Source organism: Ornithodoros turicata, chromosome 6 (assembly GCF_037126465.1).
Source record: "Ornithodoros turicata isolate Travis chromosome 6, ASM3712646v1, whole genome shotgun sequence".
Classification (NCBI taxonomy): domain Eukaryota; kingdom Metazoa; phylum Arthropoda; class Arachnida; order Ixodida; family Argasidae; genus Ornithodoros; species Ornithodoros turicata.
Genome location: NC_088206.1, coordinates 69,391,181 through 69,414,797, shown reverse-complemented (window position 1 = coordinate 69,414,797; position 23,617 = coordinate 69,391,181). Strand labels below are relative to the sequence as shown.

Genomic DNA, 23,617 nt, shown 5'->3' with positions numbered 1-23,617 from the left:
CGCATCGCAATACAAATTTTGCCGGCGTCTTTTCTTCGTATTTTTTTTCCCCGGATAATCCCGAAAACCCGGAATCCTGCACTATTAAAAATGAACATCACCGTATGGCACGCTCCTAGTCCTAGCCAACCATCATCTCGAATGATATCGTTATCTGCTATGATTTGTTGAAAACTGGAGGCGTACGCCTTTTTGTGACAATTATGAGCAGCATAAGTGTCACAAAAAAAGGCGTACGCCTCCTGTTTTCAACAAATTAGGCTAGATAACGATATCATTTGAGATGATGGTTGGCTAGGAGCGTGCTATGCGGTGAAGTTCATTTTTAAGAGTGTGGTTATAGCAGACGACTGTGCGGCCACGCCAATAAGAGACTTGCTTTGTGTTGTGCAGACGACAACGGAACACGCAGAGGAATTTTAACAACAGGTTGGTCATTTACTGCCTCCCAATCTTCACTGCCTAACATCCCCCCACCCCCACCCCAATGACTAACTGTTTCGAAAGCAGCATAACTTTTCTCCTCTCCCCTTCACTCCGCTCGATTCCTTAAAAGGTACCGCGCCCAATGTTGCCAACGCATGCTGTGCAGCATATTCCGCCAACTTCATCGTAAGCGCGGTTCGAATTGAAAATGCATCCCGCGAAAATATTTCCCTCTGCCTCCGTCCGCTATAAACTCCAAGCGCGAGCGCGTGTTTCGAATACCGTTCGATATGGAATTCGCGCGTGTTGGAATTGACTTCCGCGCCCGTGGCGCCCTCTAGCAACGCGTCGAAAGCGCACTTCAGCACATGCGACAACGTGCAAAATTTTCGCGACAATCGCGCGATGATGAGGACGAGTGGAATGAGCACAATGTTTCGTAAACGCATTCCTCGTTTTTGTGTTGTGAGCGTAACAAAGGCATTGTTTGCAGAAGAGTTGTTCTGTATTGTTCGCAGTCGCGGGTTGAAAAGGTTCGTTACAAACTTGTTAAGGTCAAACTAAACTGTGAATTTTGAACACGTGGTGTCCAGGGCATCAATAAAAATCTTGCTTATTTATGATTACTAATGTTTTTAATTGTAGTTGGTATACTGAGCGAGCATCTTCAAGCAGCAAGACACGGAGACGAGAACACGCAGAACAAGACGATCTGCAGCAGATCGTCTTGTCGTCTGCAAACAGATCTTCTGCAAGATCTTCTGCAAGCAGATAGTCTTGTTGAGCGTGTTCTTTTTTCTGTCTCTTGCTGCTTGAAGAAGTTCGCATACTAACCCACATTTGCTGTCCTCTCTCCAACTGTACACGTAGTACGCCGCTCATTACCGCTCGCTACCGTACCGTTACTGGTACCGGTACTGTACTGTTTCTACCATTTCTCTGCACAATGATAAAATATCGCTTCACCACATCACACGTTCCAAGGGAACCATCATCCCGAATGATATACTGTTCTCTTTCCTCTGGTTTGTTCAAAATCGGAAGCGCACGCCTTTTTTGGACACTTTATGTTCATTCCGAAAGACGCCTTTTTAGACAGTGCAGTACAACATTGCACTATACTTGACCAATCGCTGTCAAGGAAGTGCGCATCTTGTGCCCCCTCCGCTTACGATTTCTAGGCAGTTCCTCACAATGACGTCAAAGCAACGATGAAGTCGATGGACTTTGTGAATAAGTAATCTTCCAATCACGAATCATCGTGTGCTGTATGCATCCCGGTTCAAAGACTTGCAGGGACTCGGCTAATGCGCCGTTCGCTCGGAGAAAATTAGGTGCTCGGACTTGCCGTTCTATAAACTGGCGCACTACGGAGATGGGAAGGGACCCCGCTCTAAGCAGATTAGCGACAAGGAAAAGCTTATTGGTCAGACGACGAATGTGATTAGACACAATGTTCCCGGTCACGTGCGCCTGTCACAAAGCGGTCGAACGTTCGCCGTGGTCACTGTTTACTGGCGAGCAGGAACATGTGAGGGCACAATGACGTAATGCATTGTACTGCACTCGTATTGGTTGTCGTACGCACGTGACCACTCCCGCGGCCGCCTCATTGGCTGAGATACCTGCCGTGACGTGACGTGAGACCCGGATGAGATTCGGGACATTCGAGGTGGTGTATTTCGGTAACTTGGGAAAAAGAGTTCTTCAAACAATACGCGTTTTTCTGTTTTTTTTTTCTTGCTGAAATTTTGAAGGAATATGCTATACTTTTGTTATAGTAGTATAATCTTTTTTACAGAATAGTTTTTATTACGGATAATAACTGTATAGTATTTGAGCATTCAGCAGTGTAATTAGTTCGACATAATTATACAGCTTAAGGCAGTAGCAAAAAGAAAACAGCAGCTGAGATGACCGTAAGATCAGACAAAAAGACAGGGGGAAAGAGAGAGAGAGAGAGAAAGAAAGAGAGAGAAAGGGCTGGAAAGCACGAAATTTATTTCTGAAAATTGTCAAGACTCGCGAAATATAAGGGCACTGTTTGTGACTTTAAGATACGAATTTGACACACACAATGCAGATCTTATGCTGTCCTTTACTCGGCTCAAGGACACCCCTTCGAGCACTTCGCCCCTACACACACTACAATTAAATGACCCTAAAAAAAATTAATCAGTAATGAGCCGCGAATGCAGCGAGCCGTTTTTACGTATCGCATCAATATAGATGAATGTCTGACAATAGCTTATAACTTGTGAGAACTTTGCAACAGTCTCGATAACCATCCCAGCACATTGCGCATATCATATTCGACACATAATATGTACTTCCCAAGGTGTCTGTGAACAACACTTCAAAGGGAATCCGAAATACCACCGGGTCCCTCCCTCGACAGTCCTTTTACTATCTAACTCTGTGAAGAAAGTATTATTACAATTCCTATAACCCAGTAATCTCTGGAAAGAAAGAAAAAAAAAAGGGGGGGGGGGAGAAATCCGCTACGGAAGCGAGTCTTTGATCGTTGTTAATGAAACTGTAGTCGGACATCGAAAGAAATATTTTTTCTTTAAAAAAAGCAGCATTAAAAATGAGGCACGTCTCTGGTACTTCGCTAAAGACACGCCGGGGACATAATTATGTATGGGAATTTAAAAAATAACACTAATGAATCTTTATGGACAAACGGATAAGGTATCTCTCCGGGCACTTCTCCCTAATGAAGCGGAGGAGAAAAAAAAAAAGAATTATTTCGTCGCTTTTTTTTTTCTTTCTTCTGGTTTTGTTTTTAAAAAAGAAAAGATGAAATCAAATGACGGCGCGATTCTGTTTCACATTTTCGAAGGGCGGCTCTTCAAATGCAGTTAGAATTCCGCAGAAAATACAGAGACGGTTTTGGAACCGATAGTTGGAGCGGGGGGGGGGGGGGGGGGGATGTATGAAAGGTCGAACATCGGAGCGAAGAGACGCCTCGGGGAATTGGAACTCCATTGGAAGATACACAGCTTGAATAATTCAGTCGAATCAGCGATACAGAGTTGCCCGCTGTTCGCGATGAGAAACAGCTATCTTTCGTGAATTGGTGGTAGTGTCTTCTTGTGCAGTGACGGGATGGTAAGGGCGGATATATATATATATATAAGAAAGAGAGAGAGATAGAATATGAGAGAGTCAATACGAAGTACGTATTAGGTTCAAGCTTCGCCGTTTCAATATAAGGGAAGAAAAAAGTACATACAAGGAAGGACATAGTGTGTACATGTATTTTGTACATGTACACAAAATAATAATAATTATACATATATTGTATTATTATTATTTGTATGTCTTTGTATTTTTGTGCATATGTTTGATTGTACATCTATATCTATAGTATTATTGTATATCTTGCCATGCTGTCTTCCTGGCCCAACCTACAAGCCTTCTGGCTTAGGAGGGTTGATATGCATGTTTTGTATTGTGTGTATACCTGAATAAAGATTTATTATTATTATTATTATTATTATTATTATGTCGCATGGTCCGTCACATGGTACCTGTGCTGTGTACCGGTATATCGGCACGCGGTACACGTAGGTACCGATACTCACTAGACAAGTCAGATGTCACTTATAATTTTGATATGGCCTCGCCATAATAGCTAGTACGGCGTAACAAGCGACGTGCACATGTTGCCAACCTCTTTCGAGGGATTCTCGTTGAACGTGAGAAGATTCGAAACCTAATACACCGAACTGACCCTCGTGGATTCTGCTCCCATCCTGTTGACCACATATCCGTCAATAGGGACAGGCGACAATTCGCCAATGGCAGCTGCTTCTCTTTTCCAGCAACCCTGTACTGCTGATACGATTGAGTTATATTGTAAGAGGTGCGAATCCTCCAATTGAGTTTCAGACCAGCCTCGCTCTGATGTGCTATCTTCTACTTATTTATAGTATTGTTACTGAACTACCAGCTGTAACTTTCTGCATGCGTGGTCACCTCAAAAGGGGAAGTGGTACTATTCACCTATTTTCTACTCATTTTACTGCTAAATGAAGTTCTACAAGACTACATTATTCACTCGACCACTGATTCATAACTCTTTATGGACAAATGATGATCGCGTGCTAGTACCATTATTATTTGTCTATGAACACTCATTGATTTTCTCTCTCTCTCTTCCTGAGTCATGCGGTGAGAAACAGATTTTCCCTTTTGAAAGTTCGCAGCCCCATTTTTCATATTAAAATGCGTTTTAACAACAACGAAAGTAGTTCTACACTAAGTTTCCAGTGTACTGAGTATACTATTTCTATACTTCCCCGCTGCAAAGCGTAACTGCAAGAACGAAAGAAACAAGATAGCAAAATGACACGAGAAACTATCAACACTAAATATAAGCACCAGAGAAAAACTTCACAGCACAGGCCGCGCCATCGTCTCCCAGCATCGCAAATATACATACGTTCCGTACCGTACCCATAATACACTCGTTTCCCATGTCGTCTGTTCTTTCTGCCACAATCATTGGATCTACAAACGCCAAAAAACCGGTCAACCTCGTCCGAAGGTCGCACTTAGCCGAAAAGCCTTGCGAGGTCACGAACACTGGGCAATCGGTCGTCTGCTACGCGAACGATATATACGTCGTCTGGAAAGCACCCGCCACTAAAGAACCACCTGCGTGGCTGTCCGGCAGTGTAATTTTTTTTTTTTTTTTTATGTGCTTGTTTATACACCATATTGCTAGACACTGCCATATGGCAGAATAAAGTTGAGACAGAACTCGGAACGCTTTGTTTTACTTTCTCCGTCTGCGAATGCCTCTTCTGCGATTTTAGTTTTGGTTTCGGTTTTCGTCTGCCCCCGCCTTTCATGCTCGTTGTGTTCTTAGCGTGAGAAGACTTGCAGGTGGCTGAGGTTACGTCCTGTCTTTTTCGCCGGTATAATGTGATGTCTGTTTTACTTGATAGGTGGCTTGGTGCGGTTTGGAGGAGACAAGTAGTGATTATAGGTTAGCGTGCCTCGAACATGGCCTTGAATGTGGATGAGGAATGACACCTGGTGATGTCTTCTCCTTCTTCTTTTTCGCACTGAAACTGAGTAGAGTCTTTGATTTTGTTACCGGGAATACCGTTCCTCTTTCATACGTCATCGTCCGAGAGATGTTCTTTAGCGCACGTTTACTTCGCAATCACAGGTAAGATAAAAGCATAAGTTATAGACTTCACGACTCCTTGTGCAGTGAGCACATCCTTGTTATTTTATGGTTCATCATTTCACCACAACCTGACAAAATATTTTTAAAAAATTAGACATTAACAGGCAAAGCTAAAGATATATTCAAAGCGAAAGAACTCAGCTACTTTCAAAACGAAACACCGTAAATTGCTACACAAGTATCACACCATGTTCTTACAACAGCTAACAACATTAACGATAATAAGTGCCAAACTTATCCGTGACAATTTCAGTATCTAGAGACACAAATAATAATAATAATAAATGAAACATCTGGAAAAAAAATGTGGATCCATCCACGATCACGCAGACGACCGATAAAAGCAGACGGGCACTTCTCGCGCTCATCGTTGCCTGACAACTGCGTGCACTCCGCTAAGAGCGGCGGACGCCTGATGCAAACTACCCCCATTTCGTACACACACCGAAACAGACAATACTCCAAGCGCGGATACGCGCGCGCGTACTAAAACATACAAAACATAAAAAGCGCCCGTGCGGAAAAATGCGCTCGACACCCATACGAAGGCAAAAATAATAAAATAAAAACATACTATAACATCGTCATCAATTCTCGCGCACCAGGAGAGACATTTGCTGAGTGTGCCATACATCGGAATGGGACAGATAGACCGTGTCACCATAGCGCTCAGACGTTTTAAAATGCTGTCGAACTGACAATTGATGTGTGCCTATGCAGACCGTAGAAATGGCATGAGAGAATTGGACTACGGGCGTCCTCTTTGTGTTGAATCTACTGCGCGTAAAGTGCTATGATGATGTGTACTTCGAGGGACGGTGACATTTGTAATGCCTACACGGAGCGGCTGCTGCTTCAATTCTAAAGTAGCCGTAATAAAGTATGTTTGGATAGGTTGGTCAAAAAACGACTGCGAATCGAAGACGCCAAAGAAGCCCCGCTTTTTCCACGTCTTCTTCTGCGTCGTTTGAATACAAATACAACAAAATAGAGGAGGGAAAAATCAACAAAATTTGGCACATGGAAGCCATTTTACGACACACACAACGCCAAAAGGCGCGCTACTCCCAAGAAAATAGTTTCGCACACCTCCACCAGACGCCCTTGCTTACCTACTGACTTCCAAATGCAGACGACACGCTATTCTCTTTTCAATTAATGCGTTCGCCACCTGGTGCTGCGCGAAAAATTCTCAGCTTATTAGATCCCCAAACCTAAAACGTTCATTATATTACCTATTGTATAGCGTACCGTTCGTTTCCCCAAAAGGATATTACGCGCCATTAGGCTATTGAGCCGCGCTTTGCTGCATTTCCTGCCTCTAATTAATCACGGGCCCCTCGCAGGCGAATGCAAATCGAAGCAGACGACAGCGGAACGCGCGCTGTCGTCTGCGAACAGCGGTATCGCCTGCTAACAGCGGTGTCGTCTGCAACGATGGAATGAGAGAACAGAGATCTAGCAAACCGTGTTTTGATGATCAGGCAGGATGTATCGTCGGCATGCTGGTGTCACAGCCCTTTGTCAACAAATGTACCGGATGTCGGGTGTACCCTGTTACGCAACTTGGGCGCGGTGGGTTAAAGGACCATTTGTTAGAACATCTGCTAGATAGTTTGATCCGTGGTCTACCCGTGATAGATGATGAAGCGAAGCCCCGTGTGGCAGTGTGATTTATTGTTGTTCAGTTGAAGGAGAGTGCGGCGTTGAAGTTGAGGATTTGTTGATTCCTGGTTGCATTTTGGTTGCAACTTTAAGTTGCAGATGGCAACGGTCACCTGCTAGAATTTTCTCGCTATGCTTCCAAGTAAGCACTGAAGTGGTTGCAGCAAGTATTTTCTTTTCCTGCCTAGGTGTTGTACAGATTTTCGTATTTGTTGTTCATGTTTATTCCTCCACACAGTACGAGCATTGGAGAACCGCGCCGAGACTAACTCCAATCCAATCCACTAACATCTCCATGCTTTTGGTTTCTCTGTCTGGTCTTACCTAATCTTCAGAGAGCATGAAGACCCACAGCCTTACACGCTGGCAAATCAAGAAATAACGCATGACGCAACAAACAAGGGAGGGGGATAAAAAAAAATTCATATTAACACATCTGTACTCGCAAATACATTACCACATTCGTACTATACCCAAACGCACATTTTCAGTTCGTAGTGAACTCATCGATTTGTATCGTACTATCCGAAATCACAGTTTCCTATCCTACTAGACTCTCCACGTTTCGTAAGTTTTCATCAAAGTTACGCCATTCACATTGCCATCATCATCATCAAAAATGACGACGAGTAGCGCAACAACGCTACAGTATGCCTACAGGCAGCCTATATGGTGAGGGAATGCTTACGAACTTTCGCTCGACTGATTCAAACGTAATCCGAAAGTAAACACGTTCGATCCTTCGAATTAACCAAACACCGCTTCCCCGCTTCGTCAGCAGCCCTCGCGTCATTAAATGTCGTCGTCGTCGTTTTCCATTTCAAAATACTACGTAAAACACTCCGTCCATCTTCATCAACGAAGGGGCGCGCCCTCTACCATTATTATTATTATTTTCGCTATCGGCGCTAATTATCCCCTTGGGAGCATCAAGGACAGTTCGATATGCCGATTTCTCTCCCGCCAAAGAAGGGGGGCGCTGGTGAAGTGCACTCAGTCGTCATTGCCTCGGGCAGTTGACTGGTCCGGCCAGTTCATCATTATTGAACGTTTTGTGCCCGGCTGTCTTCACTGGAGCAACAGCACAGCGGGACATTCATTCCGCTCCAAGCTTTGTGTTATGCTATGCCGTGTTATAGATACAGCGTGCAAATGGGTTGATTGGGGTGGAAACAGGGAGTAATTACTGTGAATGGTATTGCATTGCATTGGAAGATATAGATAGAAAGAAGAACTAGAGGCTGTAGGCTCTATTAGCATGTGTGTGCTGACTACTCCATAGCACTTCCAGCTGCGTGCGCATGAAGGGTAATGAAACAATAATAAGAAGGAATAGACATAGCCTAGAAAACCAGCACTGCGAAAACCGAAACTATTCCTGCTCCGATATCCACCGCAAACGTCTCCGCCAATGAGGCCGTGCGCGGGAGGTCACGTGCTTTCGACTACCAATGGGAATGGCCGTATAGTTCTCGCTTCTCTGACGACGTCAGAGCTTGACGCGCGTATGTGTGTTGGAGGATTTTTTTCCCCTCTCTCTCCAAGTACGAGACGTTGAAAAATTATTCTTTTTTCTTCAATACTATGGTGTGCTGTTCAATGCGTACATGATCCCAAGGTGCAGCACATCTCGGTCCAATACTGGCTGGATATTAGAAATATTGATCCAATATTGAACCAGTATTGCCGAAATATGGCCGATATATACGCTATGCAAGAACGTCAGCTGTTTGCGCAGCTCCTCTGTTTCCCACTTTCCCCTGTTGTCCGTGGAGCGACCATGTCATGGGTCTCTCTCCCAAATAAGGGTGTAAGGGAAACAGGTCAAGGTTACGAGGCGCACGTTGTTTCTTCCGTGGATCCGTGCCGGTCAACGAATACTCCCTTATTCCTGCCTTGTGATTGGACAGACACTTGGTCACGTGGCTTCTCCAAGCTTTGCCCTCTCCCCTACGCAAAGGCAAACTGTTGTAGCGAATTGGAGGTCCAACAACCCGAAGAGTCCAAATCCACTGGCAGCTCCGGATACCTTGAAGAAAGTAGATTCAAAAGCACGAGCGACGGAGTACGGTAATGGCACTAGGTCTCTGTACAAACATCTTTACGACGAGTCTTTTTTGAAGCCGTGACTTGACTAGGACATCTTCAAAGAAGCGCCTGTATCCATGCTATTCGTTACTTTGTTGAAGTCATTGCAAGTACTGTTAGCTAGTGTCACTATCAGTTGGGCTATAACCCAACTAACTGCGACATTAGCTCAGTTTTCACTATTTGTGCGTATTAACACCGTGAAGAAACTGTGAGCGGTGTTGAGGTGTATACAGAGGAGGAGTAGGGAGTACTAGTACCGGGGAGTACCAGTAGAGAGTACAACGAACAAAACCGTGGTCTCGCACACTAGTAACATAGAAGAAGACCATCCCAATTGGGAGTGTTAATACCTGCCCAAGGCTCGCCCTCTGGTGTGTGAACCCACATTCGGCTTAAACCCCAAATGAGGGGGCTCACTGAACCGAATCACGTAACAGCTGCTACCACGTGACGCACTTTCCTCCTCTCCACCCTTAACGAGCTATATGCGCAGCATCTGTCGTCGCAAACGAACCTCCCTCTCTCCCCTTCCCCTCGTTCCCGCAACACTCCGTCAACCACGCCCCCTTTAATCCCCCCCCCCGCATCCCTACACTTCACAACATAACACCTCTTTTCAACAAAGATATAGCCTGCCGACGACGTAGACCAAATAGTGTGCACGATGGTGGCGCCATCGTGACTGCCGGCTAACGGGGGCACTTTTCGCGGGAGCCTAAAAACATAGGGGGGGTGTAACAACAATGAGAACGATTCATGATGCGCTATGAGCGACGCCAGACGCAAAACAAAAAAAGAGACATATATATGAGAAGAAAAAAAAAAGCATCCAAATTTGGTGATGTCCGCCCGCCAGAGGGCGCTCCAAACGGGCTGTCATGTATCTGTGCTTGTTGGTTCATACATGCGTTGCGTTGATAAGTGCGGCGCTGCGTGCCGGAGGCATCAAACGCCGGTCTCGTCTTTCCTGCCCCCTCAGGGGTGTGGTGGTGGAGGGGTCCGCGAATAGAAAGAAGGTGTGGAAATGCGACATTCCTTGGAGCGGGATGAGATTATAGTTGGATTTGTTGCGCGATGAATGTAGGAGATGTGCTACCTGAAGGGGAAAGGAATTTATTTGGAGCGGTACGCTATACTGGCACCGCAACGGGAACTGCGGGTTGTATCACGTTTCGTGTTCTCACGCAAGGTGGAGCAACGTGCGAACGCGATGTCGAAACTGTCCAAGAGAAATAGTAGTTCAAATCGGTTCAAAATATCTACAACTGTGACCAACGAATAATACTTTTTCTTTTGGAAATATTTGTACCCTAAACATTCTATCATACATAAGAAGAGATGGCAAGCGATGGAAACTGAACGGATCTTCCGGCAGTCACAGCGTCATCGATCGTTACCTTTGCATCCGAGTTGAACTTGCGCACAACGAAATTCCGCACACCACAAACTTTGAACTGCACTGATCTGTATGTGTTATTTTTAGCAATGCTGTTTCGTTTGACGCCTTACGTAATCTCTGCGGAGTGGTCAATTGTGGACAATACATTGACAATACATTTATTTTATTTTATTTATTTTGGTACACTCAGGGCATAAGCTTTACAGAGGGGAGTGGGACAAGAAACTAAAGAAGAAACGACAGGCACATACAAGGCAATTTCAATCATAACATAAAAATGCAAAAAAAGAAAAAGAAAACACGCAGACAAGGTGGCCTAGCAAAACTAATCACTGGCAGAGTAATGAATTGCTACTGATTTCTTGAAGAGTGTAATGTCAGTTATTGATGTTAATGATGATGGCAGTTGGTTCCACTGAAGCGATGTTCTAGGTATGAAGGACTCAGAAAACGTTGTAGTTGCACAGCGATGAATACCCACTTTCTGGCTATTATCGACGCGACGCGATATGTAATGAGGTGGGAGAATGAGAAAGACATTGGTCTCGAAGTTCCCATGAGTCCTTGCGTGCCACAGGCGGCGCTTGCTTTGCCGCAGGTGGCGCTTTATTTTTGAAGCGTGATGTGGGCAAGCTTACGCTTGTCCCATCCTACAGTTGGCAATACAAGATCTATGTGGCTGGTCTTCCACTCCGATGCCAATACATAGGTGGTCGGACGAGAACCGGCGTATTCAGCATAGTATGGTGGTCAGTCTGTTGACTGGTCTTCCGTTCCGATGTCAATACATGTGTCTATATGAAGTTAGCTTTTACGGCGAGGGCAGAACTATTTTTGAAATGTGATGTGGGTAAGACTTTGCGCTTGTCCCACCCAACAGTTCGCAAAACAACTACTAAAAATTAAGGATACAGGGAATAGTAGGCTAAGGAAGATGGGCTCACTAATTCTGTGACTCGTCTAATCAGTCAACGATGCAGCTACTAGTTATCGTACTTGATGACAATACACAAGTTTTGACAATGCTTCATGACAATACAAACACACACTTTGTTCTTTGTCCCATGTTCCAGGGTACGAAAGAACATGCCATATTTTGAAAGATTTTTTTTTAAGTACATAGTAGAGCACCTTGTCCAAAAACGGCTTGCGATAGAAGAACACAAAAGAATAGAATAGAATGGAATAACAGAACAACGGCATGTCCCATCCTGCAGGTTGAAATACAAGAACACATATAATTTTTAATTGAACAAATTAACTAATAATCATGTGTAGCCTCTTGATCTAGGTTCTCTGTAACCGACATTCGCTAACATTGATCAAGTGACCCACAAAGAATGGATAGCCGATTGCTCTGGCTTTATGAAGTTAACACTGTCCACCACTGTACTTGCAAAGTTCGTCCGTGTAACTCTCCCGATCATGGAAACGCGATTCACCGTTCTTCAAAAACATTTTATTCGCCACCCAGACAAACATGTCACTCTGACACCCGCGGCCAACGACGCAATCACCTCAATGACGTCATATTTAATTAGCGTAAAGCGGATGAGAAAGGTCAGCTGGAGCAGTGACCCGAAAAAGCGATCTGTGACCCCAATAAAGATATCCAGGGAACCGTCTGGCCTTTCCAGTCTGTCGCTATCTGTTTGGTCTGAGAATCACGTACACACATTGGATTGGATTGGATTGGATTAGATATGCAGATGACTGTCACTTTACTTGGGCAGATTTTAAAATGGCACTGCTTTCACCAACATCATTACGACAATCCCTCTTTGTCCTACCCCTTTCTTACAAAATATCGCCACCGACTGCGCGGCCGTTCGGTATTCCCAAGCAGCCAAATTCCCCTTCAACCTCACAGGTCACGCACGACAATCTTCGCCGTAAAAACTCGTATGGCATTCTCCTTCCTCGGATGAAAGTCGTCATCATCATCATCATCTCTAACCTCCGCACAGCAAGGCGAGAGAAGGAAAGAACACACAATTCCCACCGTATAACAATGGAGGGCCCCCCCATTCGGCTCCCCACATCCTAGCAGACGCACAGCAGCTAGCAGACGATACGGCATCACAGAACCGTCGTCTGCGAGCAATCGCTTCCCACCTGGGCTGCTATGCTCTCCCCGTCAGTCTTTCGCACTTTATTTTACACGTTTTATTTTTTTTTTTTAACCTCGCGTGTTCCGATACCTAACAATCCAGTTCTGCTTTTCCCTTTCTCAATGCACAAGCAGAAGTGAGCCCCGTGAGCTGAGAAAATAGGCGGGTCAGCTTTGGAATACAACGATCAGTGAGACTCCGTCTGCGTTTCAAATGGCGAGCGGCGGTCGTCGTCCGATTTCTTTAGATCCGCTTTGGAGTGTCGTCTGCTTCCGTTTGAAATTAGCAGATCGTCGTCTGCTATGACTCGAACGTTTTGATGACAGCCTAATTGCGCCAAAACGGACCGAAGAGTTACTTTTAGTGTCTGTTTGTGTGTGCAGCATTCAAAATCCGCGGTGCGACAATTCTTTATACGTATATATCCAACAGAGCATGGGTGCCCTGCAAAAAGAAAGAAAAAAAAAGGCAGGAATTAAAAAGTCACGGAAGCTTCGAAAAAGCCCCACTACCAGCTGCCGCTCTGAAATGAAGCATAACCGCACCTAGATAGCATGAAAACTAGGTCACAACCACACCTGAAAGCCACTACTATCTCGTTCTCAACACTGCCCACACCGCCTCAAACCTGTCTGCGAGACTAAACAAAACAAAATCGAAACCGAAACCTGGCTAAATAAAACGCTTCTGCTCCTGACGCAGCCAACCAGCACTATGCCGTGCACACTTTCGGATGACGCTAAAGTACACACCGAGCACTCTAGCGAAGCTTCACCTCTGATCTGGTGGAGGACCAGGCCCTCCCACGCCCTTTTCCTCGCACACTCTGATAATCTCTGAAGACCTGTAAACCGTCAGGTTTTCCCAGATAAAGGCCTCTGCACACAGCGAGAGAGGACCCCGTCAAAGTGAGCCGTCTGGAGGTACAGCATTCCAACAAGACGACGTGCTTACGTGCCTTAACAGCGACATCTTCTTGTTTCGAGCCACGCTTAGAAGAACGAGTTAGGTTGAATGCCCCGCCGACGCAGAAAGAGAGATATTGGATCTACTTTGTTATGCAAGGATTTTAGAGACGGCAACGCCCGGCTTGTAATGAGAGCTTCGTTTCGCTGATCCTGGAGAAAAAAAAAAGTTTTTTTTTTTGTTTCTCAAGGTTTCAGTTTCATTACAGACAGTCATGGTCGGGCTCGACAGTATGATATTACTGATGTAGTTTATATGCATGTACATGTAGTTTATAAACTGCTTTGAATGGTTGGGAAACGACAATTACATGCTGATAAGCAGTTTTGCGATTCGTTGGCGCGGGCGTTTATTCTCGAGCGTTGTCGGGTAAAATCGGTTTACATCGGTTCATTAGCATTGCGTGCTCTGCATAGAGATCATTAAAATTCACGAGTTTACCCCCGCAAGCATTTAAGAAGGTAGACCTTCGCTCCTTGCATCGCGTCTGGTTTGCATTAACAGTTCATCAAGGTTGCAATGTTTGTCAGAAAGTAGAATCGGTATTAAAGTGAGTAATAGGTGAAAGAAGAGGAGGTAAAGCAGCAACGATAACTAAACTAAGCGTAAAACTAAGAACGGACAGTGAAAACGTAAAACTCAACGGAAAAAATGTTACATTTTTTTTTGCATTGTGTCAAACGCGTTTAAATTCGTAGGTTTTAGAACAGTGCCATCCGGTTGGCGGTTAATTTTTGATGAGACGTTTTTTTTTTAATTCTTAAATTAATTCTTTAATTTCTTCTTCTTTAATTCTTTAAAATCTTGATCGAGAGCTTTTTAACGTTCCAGTAATCGTTCATTTCCAATTATTGCAGGGTATCAATCACCAGTGATGGCCAGTAGTTAACTACATATAGTTAAACTACTAGTTAAACTACATGATTGTAGTTAAAAAGTAGTTATCAACTACTTGCAGAAATGTAGTGGCAACTACTAGTTAAACTACTATTTTAAGTAGTTAACTACAGTAGTTAGGTCACTGAAGGCGCCAACTACTTCCGATTTTGCCGTAAAATTTACGGCATGATTGTGCTTCCGACTTTTACCTTGAGCTACTTGTTTGATGAGAACGGAGGTGCAGAGCAATTGTGTCGTGCATGTGTACTTAATCTTCACTTTTAATGCTTTAAAACAGGTTGCTTTAAAACAATGTTTAAAACAGGTTGTTGAACGTACACTATAGCTGATCTGTTCTGTTTCCCACCACTGTACTACCGCACATGCTTTATCTGTTTGTTTTTTTTGTAACGTCCGCAGTTTGATTCCAAAGCGTAAGGATTTGTGTAGTTTGTTGCAATCCTGTGAACGTGACCCTGTTGCACTTACTGAAACTTGGTTATCGCCAGATATAAGAGACAGTGAGCTGTTACCAGAGTGTCCTGGACTTACCTTCTATCGCTGTGATCGCGTAAATAGACGAGAAGGTGGTGTTTGACTCGCCGTTAAAAACTGTTTTAAATCATATGCTGTTCATTGTACACTTCCTATCGAAGTAACGTGGGTATTGATTGACTGCGTCACGTGTAGATTAGTAGTTGGTGCATGCTATCGACCTCCCTCAAGCAATGCATTCATCCCAGAATTACACAAATCACTACATCATATATTTCACAAATTCCCAAATTTAAAGGTTATTCTTCTTGGTGATTTCAACTACCCCTCAATTAATTGGAGATCCACCTCAGCCTCTGGCAGTGAAGAACGTTCTTTCATTGATTTGTGTCATGTGTTTGACCTTCATCAGGTGGTTCATGAACCCACCCGTGTAACTCCCACCTCATCAAACATCCTAGACCTAATCCTCACTAACGACCCAGATATAGTAGGTTCTGTATTTTCTCCATGCGCCTTGAGTGATCACAAAGTACTACACTTTACAATACCTGTCCCCAGCGTGCCCCGTCGTTCCTCGTGCAAACGCATAAGATCGATAAGGGTAACTACGACCAAATAAATTCTGAATTATTCAATTATATGGCTAACTTTCTCGCTAATTTTGAAGTACGGACAGTTGAGGAAAACTGGTATTTATACAAATCCAAGATTAATGCACTTATTGAAGCCTATATACCCTCCATTATCATCAAGACCCATGTCATGCCCCATGGTACAATCATGAAATCAAACTGCTCGCCCGTAAAGAGAAACGTCTGTACAGGCTTGCTAAGCGCTGTAAGTCTGCATCATCACTGCTAATATCAAGAATGCGTCCGGAAATACATGTCATTGGTGACTTCTTCAAAACGCAGGTTCTATAGCGAGGGCCTCATTAACCTCTTGAAGCACAACCCCAAAGCATTCTACAAAGTTATAAACCCAAAATCTCCATCGGTAAACATCCAACTGAAAGATCGTGATGGTAATTTTGTTAGAGATAACCAATGTTCTCTTATCTTCAATAACGCATTTGCAAGCGTGTTCACCAACGAAGACACAACTCCCCTTGCCGCGCCTCCCACATCCACCTTCAATAGCATGTCACCGATAGCGATATCTCCTGCCGGCATTGAAAAGATTATCTCTTCCATCCAGGTTTCCTCCTCTACTGGTTTCGATGGAATAAACAGCAAAATTCTTAAAAACACAAAGGCTCACTCGAGCAGATTTCTTGCTGCAATATTCCAACAATCACTTAATAGTTCATAGATGGGTAGAAATCCAGCGAACCGGTAGAGATGTAGGAAGGGAGTTGCCTCAGGACAGAAGCCGCAAATATTTTGAACAGAGACTGTTCTTCTTCTGGGCACCGTCCTCATCATTGGCATGATTTAAAGGGACAATTCGCATGAACCTTTGAACACGTCACACCTAACCCTTTATATACCATGCCAATGATGAGGACGGTGCCCAGAAAAAGAACAGTCTCTGTTCGAAATATCGGCGGCTTCTCTCCTGAGGCAACTCCCTTCCTACTTAATAGTTCAGTTCTGCCAGAAGACTGGCGTCGGGGAATGATAATACCAGTGCATAAAAGTGGTGTCACTCATTCACCGTTGAACTATAGACCAATCTCCATTACCCGCGTCCCCTGCAAAATCATGGAACACATTATATATTCGCAGGTAATCAACTTCCTAGAGTCAAATGCTTACTTTTCCCCCTGCCAGCATGGCTTCCGTAAAAATTTCTCACAACTATATAGCTGGTTTTATCCACGACCTCCACTCAAATATGGACAGTTCTACTCAAACAGATGCCGTGTTCCTGGACTTTGCTAAAGCCTTTGATTCTGTACCGCACGCTAGATTAATGGTTAAACTCTCACAACTAGGCCTTGATGCACATGTTCTCTCCTGGATTAATATGTTCTTAACTGACCGCCTCCAGTCTACTTTCGTGAACAACCATTCCTCGTCCTTTTGTCACGTATCAACTGGTGTCCCCCAGGGTATGGCCTTTGGGGTATGTGAATAAATAAATAAATAATGCTTGTCTAGTGAAGCCTCATTTGCTGTGAAATAATTCTGCAATTTAGTTTATCGCGTAGGCACAAAAAGAATTTCGCCGCAAGCTTTGTGTTTGACGATCGTAGCAATGGCTTGAGCCAAAGTTCATCATTGCTTGTGATTCATATTTAGGTGTCCAAGAACACTACAAGGGATTGGTGTTGATGGACAACGTTAAGTAGTTATAGATGTAGTTAAACTACATTGCAGTAGTTAAAGAAGTAGTTTTAACTACTCCCCTGAAAAGTAGTTGAACTACTAGTTAAACTACTCAATCGCAAAGTAGTTAGTAGTTATAGTTAAACTACTGTAGAAGTAGTTAGTGGCCATCACTGTCAATCACAGCGTACCGCAGGCGTAGTCTGCCACAGATCGCGTAGCGGTGGCACGTCACGTGACCCTATAAGACCACGGACCATCCTGTGGTTGGTCCTCTAAAGCTATCGTTTTAAGAACAACTAAGTAAAACGGTAAAATGTGACACAAGGAAGCAAAACTGTAAAGCTGAAAAGGCAAGAAAGTTTGAACGAAACACTAAAATATCATTTTCTGACACACGCTTTCATTCGTGTATCAATCGTCACCAATTTACACTCCTTTTAAATGACTCATGTTCCAATCAAAAGAACTCCTAACAACCCTTCCCCCTCAACGACCGTTTTACCAAAAAGCGATAAAACCCCGGTGCAGGGGACGCATAGAGACAACACAGACGAAGCACTGACTGACAAACAACTTTAATGGCAGGGACACATCTTAAATATACCAACTGCACACCCGACCCCTAGTGGCAGCCAAGGCCGTCATGCTGTAATCACAAAATTATCAGTTGTTTGTCAGTCAGTGCTTCGTCTGTGTTGTCTCTTTGTGTCCCCTGCACCGGGGTTTTATCGCTTTTAGATGTACCACCAAACAGCAAGGTTTTTTGTCGCTTTTTTACCAAAAAGGAGCCAGGCTCCAGCGCACCCATCCGGTGTCCCCTATTACGTCACTTCCGCTGACTCAGCAAGACCACACTGCATACCTTACCGAGAACCCTCCCGCAGTGTCTTCGAGGAACCCCCAATTGGCAAGAGGCATCGTCGCCTCGTGTCAGCGAACTATCACCTGCCAACAAAAATAACCCCCTCTGGCGAAACAAAACCAAGAATTCGCCCGAATTCCCGTGGTGAAAAACCACCGAGCCGGATAACGTCACGAGCACGCGCTCCAAAATAACCCCCCCTCTCCCTTCCCCCGGTCCAAATATACATAAAAAGAAAGGGAGAGTGACAGAGAGAATGTCCACAACCGTGTTTACGTGCTCTAGAAAGGCCCAGACAATTTTCTATGCAGTTCATTTCTGGTTGGGTGGTAATGTGGTAAAGCGGTTGTTCGTGTCGGTGTTTGAGATTCGAAGGTGGTCGCGGGGTATTTATGTTTAGTTTCGGTTTGGTTATGGTCATGGCGATGGGGATTCTTGTGTTCGAGTAGCCCTGAATGAAATTTCGGTGTTACAGAAATGTATAAAAAAAAAGAAGAGTCCCTTTACTAAGCAGCGAAATTCATTTTTGGCATTACAGAGTTCCGGGGCACTTTCATGCGATTTGTTCTGCTGTGCACATTTGAGTGAAAGTGGCAAAGGCCTAGAATGTGCTTTCAAAAAGCGACGCAAAAGGCATTCAAAATGTAACATCGACCCCACGCAATTTTTGGTAACAAACGTAAACGCAGCAAGTGACACACACACGAAAAGAAGAAGGAACAGACGTTAAGACTGCGTTTACGTTTTGTTACTATGACATATCAACTACTCCGCCTCAGTACTTTAGACACAATCTTTAGTTCGTACGGGAAGGAAAATGGCTTGAAAACGCAAAAACGGAAACCTTTCTTTTTTGTTAAATAAAATGTCATTTTATTAAATATATACACAAAGGAAAATTCTTTCGCGGTTCTGGAGCGGGGCACACACCCTCCTTACACAGCATCACCCCCTCAACTGCGCAGCTGGCCGCTCTGTGCACAAAAACACCTGGACCAGCTCAACCATCCCTGACCGACCAGAAATATCTGGCAAGCAGAAAGCTCTGCGATTCAAGCTGTCTCGTTCAGTAAGCCGAATTCAGCTCCTGTCAATCTCCGGTACGGCTGCAGGTAGGCTACATTTTCGATTTTTTTTTCTTCGGTCTTTTTCTTTATAGCGTGCTCATTTTGAATCCCAAAAACACCATAATCGTTGTAAACGTGCTACCTTTTCCGGATATAACGATGCCACAAAGCAAACAACTGGATGATGGTGAAAAAAAAAAAAAAAAAGGATTGAAGTGCGAAGCGCCCTCTTTCCCCGAAAACTGACGATAATCGGTTTATTTTGTCGGGCGAACAAAGTACAGAACGCACACAGCGGAACAAAGAGCCTTATTTCATGTTTTACGCTACAATGTCGCAAGCAAGCGCCGTCGACCGAGGCGCACAAAGTGTCAATATCGTTATCCGATCTCCCATCTTTTCATTACTGTCATCGTTTTATTAAGAGTTTTATGAAAATTGACTTTTGCATCGTTATACGCTCGTTCCTGTTTCACTTCTTCGTCCATTTGAAGCTTACGAACATTTAACGAGATCAAAGTTTTTGTTGCTGCACAGGGCTCTGTGATGATTATCAACGATTTTGAATTCCGATATCTCAAAACAGATAAGGATCGATTAAAAATATCGATACGTTTTCGATATTCGCGGGAATATCTAGTAATTTATCTACACGTATCGATATCGTCGAGAAAAATATTCGTATTCATCGATCCTGGTAAAAACGTTTCCTTTTTTCTTCTTTTCTTTTTTTATGAAACGTTCACAATGTCGCGATGGAGAAAAGTGTCGACAATACAGAGTTTCATGAAAACATAGAAGTTTCACGATAATGTTTCCGAAAACTAGATAAGCCAATTGCGTGATTCATTTGGAGTGAGTGACATCACGTTGCTGATACCTGATTGCCCGACAGCGAGACGGAATGCGAAGGCGCTTACTATTTCCTAAAACTCCTTATTATCGGTGCAAATGCCGCATTCGATATACTCGTATTCGATATATCAGTATACAAATACTGATTCGCATTAACAGGTAAGCGGCACGATCCACCTGTCAGACGTGGTTGGAAAAACAAGGATGCAAGGTTAACGACCAAATCAAGGCAGTGAAGCATGCGCACATGAAATGTATTTCAATTACTACTATTTACTCAATTATTTATTCAATTACTACTATGCGGCAGTAGCACGCTAACCTCCACATTGAGCTATACGTGCCACTTCTCTCACTGACTATGCATTAAACCACTGCCCCAATTTCGCCGGCAAGATTGCGAACGCCAACAAGAGAGCTCGTTCACTGCGCGAAGTATCACTCCGTATCGGAAATGCATCCCTCGCCGTATGCACATTAACCCGTCGGCAGTAATCCCGCTTAATCCAACAGGATGGGGGATCAAATGGGAAACACGGTCCTGGTGATGCAGACGAGAACGCGACCGCTTTAAAGGGATTTAAAGTGGGAAAAAGGCGCCTACGAACACCAAGCAGGAAGAAGAACATCAGGCTCAGTCCTGATGTTGCACTCTACTACTACATGTAACTTACGTCGAAAGGGTGATTGAGAGTGGGGAATATTGTAAGCGTGGAAAGACGGACAAGATGGTTGTGAGAGACGCAAAGTTGGAGTGCTGTGTTGTCCAATATATGTGTGCGCTCTTTTAAAGAGACGAATTTGGATATCTCCAATTGGTTTTGGCAGAGTGCCCAAATATTTTATTGTTTGAACTCGAGAATATTTCTTCAGTGAATCTGTAAGAAAAACACCTAGCTATATTTACAGTATAGCTATCTAGCTCTATGTCGCTAACTATAGCTACACGGAACGGTTAATTCAAAATTGACACACGCCGAGCCTTCAATAATCAAAAATAATAATTCGGAGTCTTCAGAACTTATTACTTGCAGTACCACATATTTAATAAGCTAACTAACTGCTGTCGCTACTGCATTTCGTTCGCCAAACTCTCTCCGATGTAAATCCATCTAAGGACCTATCCTAGCAAAAGTATTACATTTGTGCACTTAATAAAGCACTATTAGCTAACTTCCATCTGATATGTCACACACATTGTTGCCAACTGGCTGAATAGGACTCCACCGGAGCCAGCTAGGTGCAAAGCATTATTACTTCCAAGACGGTTATAAAACGCTACTTGAGCTGGAGAAGACGGTTACGGCAGGTGAGTGCCGATCAGATAAGAAAGATATTGGATTGAGTATTTGCCGCTGTTTGCAGTGTCTAGTTCACTGAAAGTCGTATCACGTTTACGTGCAGGTGCGGAGCTGCTCGGCACCCTTGGACGAGATGAAAAAAAGGAAGCAGACGACGATAATGTGCCAAGAAGTCGTTACGGACGCTTCAAGGTTCTTGGTCAGACATTATACCGCCGTACTCATCGTAATAAATGATGACCAACCCCTCCCATCTGTCCGTCTGCATACATCGACGTTCATGCATGCTTTGCAGACGTCATCGCGTAAAAGCAGACGACAACATAACAGAGCAGAAGACAACACGAGAACGCAGACGACAACACGAGGAGCCAGACGAAAGCACACGATCATCCTTTGGACATAGAAATTATGATTGGTTCTTCACATTTAATAAAAAATAAGTAAAAGAAACGAAAAGCACACAACTTAGCACACGCGGCAGGATTATCTGCACGTGCTTCCACAATTAACTTCCTGGACGGAACCCCAGCGTAAATATATCTTTTTCTCATCGGGAGAGAAGTAAAGTTGTCATAGCCCCCCCACCGGCTCTGTTCACCCACCCCGGCCCTGAAACAGCTGCGACCTTTAGCACAAAAGGTGGCACGCGACAACAGCAGATGCTGTCCTTTCGACCACCGTCGGTACCATTGAACACATCAAAACATTCCCTTGTACAGCGCGGTGCGTTCACCCTTCTCCGCAAATAAAAACGGGGCGAACGCTGGCACAGACCCAGCGTCAACTGTTTGGAAGTCTTTACGGGAACGCTTTGAGCATAATCTCGTGAAAAGGTAAAGCTGGAATGCAGGCGCTTATACCGGTCCATGTTTTGTATAATAGAGGCACTTTTACGCATATGATACGTTCAGGAACCGCTGACTATATACAAAAGCTTGGGAAGCCTATACTTTGCATAATAGTCCGTTGTCGTCTGCGAAGTCCCTCTTGCAGAAACAAGGCGTCTTCTACGGCTTAAAGTTACTTTCAAAGGCAGCAGTATTCCAATTACGATAAGATATAATTGGTGATGCATCGTATAGATCACTAACCTTTTGAGCCTTGCACATGGAGCCGAGCGCTTGGACGTCGTGACTTGCATGTCTACCCTCTTGCAGACACAACACACACACAGAAGTCTTGCACAGCATGCAGTACATGCTGAGCCCCTCGTCGGCATGTTCACCACACTTGGCGTCCCGCGCGCCCTGTGCCTTCGCTTTCAAAGCTTTCTTCCCCTGCTGAGGCTCGACAAGCGAGTGTTTCGCTAACGGCCCTCTTGCTGGATGACAATTATCTCGGCAGACATCGCAGTAGAACACTTCACACTGCTCACACATAACCGACGCTTCCTTGGGGTCATCACCTTCACACAACTGGCAACTCACGGGCAGACGCCGCGTTTCACCGTACTTATCTACAATATTTTGCAGTGCCCGGTTCTTACACAGGTTATGCGCCCCATTCTCGTCGAAGTAAACCACTTTGTGACACTCCGGGCATGTGAGCGAGGAGAACGCCGCCGAACTTTGCAACGGTGGGAAAAGTATTCCCTGGATGTTCGGCGTTCCCACATACGAGTTCGGCCGACTCGTGCAGACCACACCACTGTCAGTTTCACTGAGAAGACTGACTTTATCCCCATCCGGGTAATCGGCGGCAGTGTTGATTTCCGTAGAGGAAATTCCGTTGATGCTGTCGTCTGCTTGTTGAGGGGCATTCGTCGAGCTGTTCACCGGTTGCTGGCTGTTGAGCGCGCAATTGAGGCACAGTGAGTGCGAACATGGTAGCAGGACGGGGTTGGTGTAAAAATGCTTGCAAATCGGGCATTTAAGCTCATCCTCCATGACAGCGACCGCGACTACCGCAACCCATCACAGACTCGTACCGAATGAGCGCGGCAAAAACTTCGCTCGCAGACGACACTCGTGAGGCGCGGGAGTTACTGAGCATGCGCGGGTTTGAGCGTCTATCAC

General features: G+C 44.5%; 1 protein-coding gene across 2 annotated transcripts in view; it reads right to left on the bottom strand.

Annotated features, from left to right (window-relative positions):
- The window catches only part of LOC135397217 (E3 ubiquitin-protein ligase TRIM9-like), a 149,627-nt gene extending 126,053 nt beyond the window's left edge, over window positions 1-23,574 (bottom strand). For both annotated transcript variants that reach the window (XM_064628646.1, XM_064628647.1), the window contains exon 1: window positions 22,694-23,574. In XM_064628646.1, the coding sequence (XP_064484716.1) occupies window positions 22,694-23,488 (795 nt within the window). In that variant the 5' untranslated portion in view covers window positions 23,489-23,574. The remainder of the gene's footprint in view (window positions 1-22,693) is intronic.
- Window positions 23,575-23,617: the final 43 nt, after the last annotated feature.